Source organism: Penaeus vannamei, chromosome 2 (assembly GCF_042767895.1).
Source record: "Penaeus vannamei isolate JL-2024 chromosome 2, ASM4276789v1, whole genome shotgun sequence".
NCBI lineage: Eukaryota > Metazoa > Arthropoda > Malacostraca > Decapoda > Penaeidae > Penaeus > Penaeus vannamei.
Window position 1 is genome coordinate 1,072,901 of NC_091550.1, and position 5,000 is coordinate 1,077,900.

The 5,000-nt window shown below is 43.6% G+C and overlaps 1 protein-coding gene across 3 annotated transcripts in view; it reads left to right on the top strand.

The window, feature by feature from the left end:
* LOC113804786 (uncharacterized) overlaps nt 1–5,000 on the top strand; it is a 7,781-nt gene that overhangs the window by 2,494 nt on the left and 287 nt on the right. Inside the window, exons 2-5 of one of the 3 annotated variants that reach the window (XR_011398938.1) lie at nt 1–719; nt 2,366–2,463; nt 3,258–4,868; nt 4,985–5,000. The exon at nt 1–719 is cut by the window's left edge and continues 1,142 nt beyond it; the exon at nt 4,985–5,000 is cut by the window's right edge and continues 287 nt beyond it. Coding sequence is in view for 1 of the 3 variants with exons in the window: in XM_070128242.1 (XP_069984343.1) it covers nt 1–719; nt 2,366–2,463; nt 3,258–3,262 (822 nt within the window). In the remaining 2 variants the exon portion in view is untranslated. Of the gene's footprint in view, nt 727–2,365; nt 2,464–3,257 lie in introns of all 3 variants that reach the window. The other 2 variants (XR_011398939.1, XM_070128242.1) reach the window with 2 other exon arrangements.

Below are 5,000 nucleotides of genomic sequence, written 5' to 3' on the forward strand. Positions count from 1 at the left end.
TCGGTCGTGCCTCAGCCGGCCACCTCTGTCCCTTATTCTGCTCCTCCAGCGCCTTCGGTCCCCCAGTCTTCGGTCTCTCACTCAGCCCCGCACTCCTCCCCTCCAGTCCCGTATTCCGTCCATTCGGTCCCCCATTCAGCTGCATCGGCCCCTCACTTTGCCCCATCTGCTCCCCATTCCGCCCCTTCCGTCCCTCACTCCGCCCCGTCAGCCCCTCACTCGGTGCCCCCTTCCCATCGGCCTGTCCCCTCGGTCCCTCACCCAGCGCCCCCCGCCCCTCACGCCCCCTCGACCCCACCACCCCGCCCCTCCAGCGCCCCACCCGGTCTCCCCGACCGACCCGCACTTCTCGCCCCGCGACCGCCTTCCCTCCCACGGCGCCCACCCTTCGCTGATGTCGTCCCGCGGCGCCCCTTACCCCCCCGCCGCCGCCCACCCTTCCCCGATGCGCCACTCGGGCCACCCACACCTCGCCTACCAGGCCTACAACCGCCACGCCCCCGTCCACCACCCGGGCGGCCGCGCGACCCACCCCAGCGCCGCCCCCGCCAGCGTCCACCCGCCGCCCGTGCTCGTCCCACCCGGCCAGGCCGCCCACTACCCGCGCCAGCCTCACCACCTCGCCTACCACCAAGCCCAGCATCACGCCCCCGCCCACTACCAGTACGCCCAGCACCAGTACGCCCAGCCGCAGGTGCATTCCACAAAGAAGTGGACGGGTTAGTGGTATGCATGACGGCTTTTGTTCCTTTTTGAGTTGTGGATGACAGTGCATGGTTTGCCTGGAGGATAAGGCTCAGTTATGTTTGTCGCTCTTTCTATCTCCATCTATCTATTTTATCTATCTCTTTCTGCGTGTGTGTGACCTATTAGAAGTGTGTGCAGTGCATGAGGTTTCTGTTGAATAAGATTCGCACGGTTGCTCTGTATCCCTTTCTCTCTCTCTCTCTCTCTCTCTCTCTCTCTCCCTCTCTCTCTCTCTCTCTCTACTCCATCTCTCTCTCTCTCTCACTCTCTCTTCTCTCTCTCTCTCTCTCCTCTCCCTCTCTCCCTCTCTCCCTCTCCCTCTCCCTCTCTCCTCTCCCTCTCCTCTCTCGCTCTCCTCTCTCTCTCTCTCTCTCTCTCTCTCTCCTCTCTCTCCTCCTCTCTCTCACTCTCCCTCTCCACTCCCTCTCCCTCTCCCTCTCCCTCTCTCTCTCTCTCTCTCTCCTCTCTCTCTCTCTCTCTCTCACTCTCTCTCTCTCTCTCTCTCTCCTCCTCTTCTCTCCCTCTCCCTCTCCCTCTCCCTCTCCCTCCCTCTCCCTCTCCCTCTCCCTCTCTTTCTCCCTCTCCCTCTCCCTCTCCCTCTCTCCCTCTCTCTCTCCCTCTCCCTCTCTCTCTCTCTCTCTCTCTCTCTCTCTCTCTCTCTCTCCTCTCTCTCTCCCTCTCTCTCTCCCTCTCTCTCTCCCTCTCTCTCTCCCTCTCTCTCTCCTCTCCCCTCTCTCTCTTTCTCTCTCTCTCTCTCCTCTCTCTCTCTCCTCTCTCTTCTCTCTCTCTCTCTCTCTCTCTCTCTCTCCCTCTCCCTCTCCCTCTCCCTCTCCCTCTCCCTCCCTCTCCTCTCCCTCCTCCTCTCCCTCTCCCTCTCCCTCTCTCTCCTCTCTCTCTCTCTCTCTCTCTCTCCCTCTCTCTCTCTCTCTCTCTCTCTCTCTCTCTCTCTCTCTCTCTCTCTCTCTCTCTCTCTCTTTCTCTATCTCTCTGTTTCTTTCTCTCTTTCTCCCTCTCCCTCTCTCTCTCTCTCTCTCTCTTTCTCTATGTGATGTAGTGGCAGCCTTCTCGTCGAACAACCTTGCCCCCTGCGTTCAACCCGTGCGCTGCCAGTGGATGGCAACCCCGGCCATTCCATGCACACAAGAGGTTATATAGAAGCAAATACACAAACAGCATGCCACAGCAAATAATTTCCAACAAATGGAATCAAACTAAATTATTAATTATTCCCTCTCTCTCTCTCTTTCCCCCTTTTATTTGCGTGTGTGCATGTGCCTTACCCTTCTCAATCTCAATTTTTCTAACCCTATCTTATCCTCCCCCCCAGCCTCCCCCCCCCCTGTTTATCTTAGCATATACATGAAATAATAATAAAAAAAATCTCTACATTTACTCCTCTCCAACCCTCATTTTTTTTTCTTTTTTTTAATAATCTTTTATTTCTATTATCATTTTTTTAATAATCTTTTATTTTTATTATCATTTCTTTGAATAATCTTTTATTTTTATTATTACATTTTTTAAAATCTTTTTTTTATAATATTTCTTTTAATAATCTTTTATTTTTATTATTATTTCTTTTAATAATCTTCCTGATTTTGTCCATTTTGTCGTCCAGGTGCGAGTATCGAGAGCATGGTGAGGTCAGCCGTGTATGCTGCCCTCAACACCCACGCCCCGCCGACCTAGCATGGGCGCCGTCGACAGTAATGCTGGGTAGGAACTGTGTACTCATGGCGACAAATGCGTAAAATAAAATGTATGAGTGGGAATGAATATTTTCCGCAGTGAAAGGGGTGTATTTAACCGGTTTCGAAAATATCATGATATATATAATTGGAAGAAAAACCCCCAATGCACAAACTAGATTTATTGATGAAAGTGAGAACAGTTTCGGAATCGTCCTCGATTCCCGAAGATGGAATCGAGGACGATTCCGAAACTGTTGTCTCACTTTCATCAATAAATCTAGTTTGTGCATTGGAGGTTTTTGTTCCATATTATCAACACGGTATTGTGTTTTTCTTTGCATATATATAATTATGTGTGTGTGTGTGTGTGTGTGTGTGTGTGTGTGTGTGTGTGTGTGTGTGTGTGTGTGCGTTGTGTGTGTGTCTTATTATCATCATCCCTGATATAATCTTTATCATTATCTTGGGTACTTTTCATATTATTAACATTGATGATAGTAATTATTATATATATATATATATATATTTTTTTTTTTAATCATTATCGTCACTCGTTACCATTGTTATTGTTATTATGATATTGTTATTATTATTCATATCATTATAATAATTAGTTTTCTCTCTCTCTATCTATCTATCTATCTATCTATCTCTATCTCTCTTAACATATAGATATATATACAGATAACGATATAGATATAGATTATACAGAGAAAAATAGATAGACATTACAAAATGATGGACAGATAAACAGATTCGTTATCATTCTACAAACTACTTAAAATCGTTGATATTAACGTATTTTTTTTTCTGGAACAGGTTAATCGAGAACAGTGCTGTATCTCCTCCAGATTGATATCCAGTGGCAGTAAAAGAATCTGATCCCACCAAGTCAGTGTCAGTGATGGCGATGGAGCATTTGATCCTCTAAAACAATTCCTGATGAAACAAAAACAAGTGAGAAAGAGATTCAAAATAGAAGAAAAAATATACAGAGGAAAGCACAGTGATGTTTTTATCGTACAAACTCTCATTTTCTTTCTTTTATTAAGTAAAGAAAAAAAAATACGTGATGGAAAAATTGGTCACTATATGAAATAAGTAAAATCATAAGTAAAATGGCAAGTGCAAGTTTCAGTACCTTCGCCCGGGAAAGTCTCAGAAAGTGGCGGCAAAGTGTGAAGAAATGTGCTCTATGGCGGCAGTTAAACTTTTTTTAAGCACATGAAATTATATGCCTAATACTTTTCTACGTGACTTTGACTTTCCCAGAGTGTGTTTTGTGACGCAGAAAAGACGTCTGGATACGTGGAATAAATTACTATTGATACATTTTCTCTCTCCAACTCTATTTATCTATCAATCAGCCATTTTGTCTAAACTCTGTCTGATAATTCTGTTAATCACCCAGTCTTTCTGTTTCTATCTGACGCTATCTATATATCTCTCTTTATCGATCTATCTCTATTTCTATCTGTGAATAAACTTATATATATCTCTCTTTATCGATCTATCTCTATTTCTATCTCTGACTAAATCTATTCATCAATAAATTTACCGATCTATTAATATTTCTATCAATCTCTGACTTAACTTATCCATCAGTATCTTTACCGATCTGTTAACATTCCCATCTCTCTGACTTAACCTATAACTCTATTTCTTTACCGATCTATTCATATTTCTATCTATCTCTGACTAAAGTTGTTTATCTATCGCTCTATCTATTTATCCGTTTATCTCTATTCCACAAGCCTTCAACAGTATACGGGTAAAAAAAAAAGTTATAGCGGGGACTATCCCCACAAGGCGCTAATATGTAAAAAAAAATCGTCATATGATTGACAATTTAGCAGTCGATGTTAATTGTGAATTCTCTGTCTTATTCTTATCATTTTTCGGTCAATAAATGTGATTTTAGGCTTAAGCGTTAATGGTGAAATAGGCAGAGAGGCAACCCATGTTGGGAATAGACTAATTGCTGAAATTCCATGAAAATGTGATTTATTTGGAAAGACTAAACACTAGAAATACTGTCATGTTTAGTCATGTCTTATCTTCGATCTTATTTGGGGTCTTATACATACATATGTGTATGTGTGTAATCATGTATGTATATAAATATATATATATATATATATATATATATATATATATATATATATATATGAAGTAGCAGGTTGTGTGAGCCTGTTTATAGGTATATTTGCTCGTATGTATGTATCTTTATATATAAAGAGTGTGCGTGTGTGTGTGTGTGTGTGTGTGTGTGTATGTGACAGAGAGATAGTGAGACAAACAGACAGACACAGAGACACCGACAGAGAGTGAGAGAAAGAAAGAAAGAGACGACACAGAGACAGGCAGACAGAGAAAAAGAGAAATAAAAGTAGACAGAGAAAGAAAGAAAGGAGACAGAGACAGAGACAGGCAGACAGAGAAAAAGAGAAAAAAGAAGGAGACAGACAGGCAGACAGAGAAAAAGAGAAAAAAGAAGGAGACAGACAGGCAGACAGAGAAAAAGAGAAAAAAAAGGAGACAGACAGGCAGACAGAGAAAAAG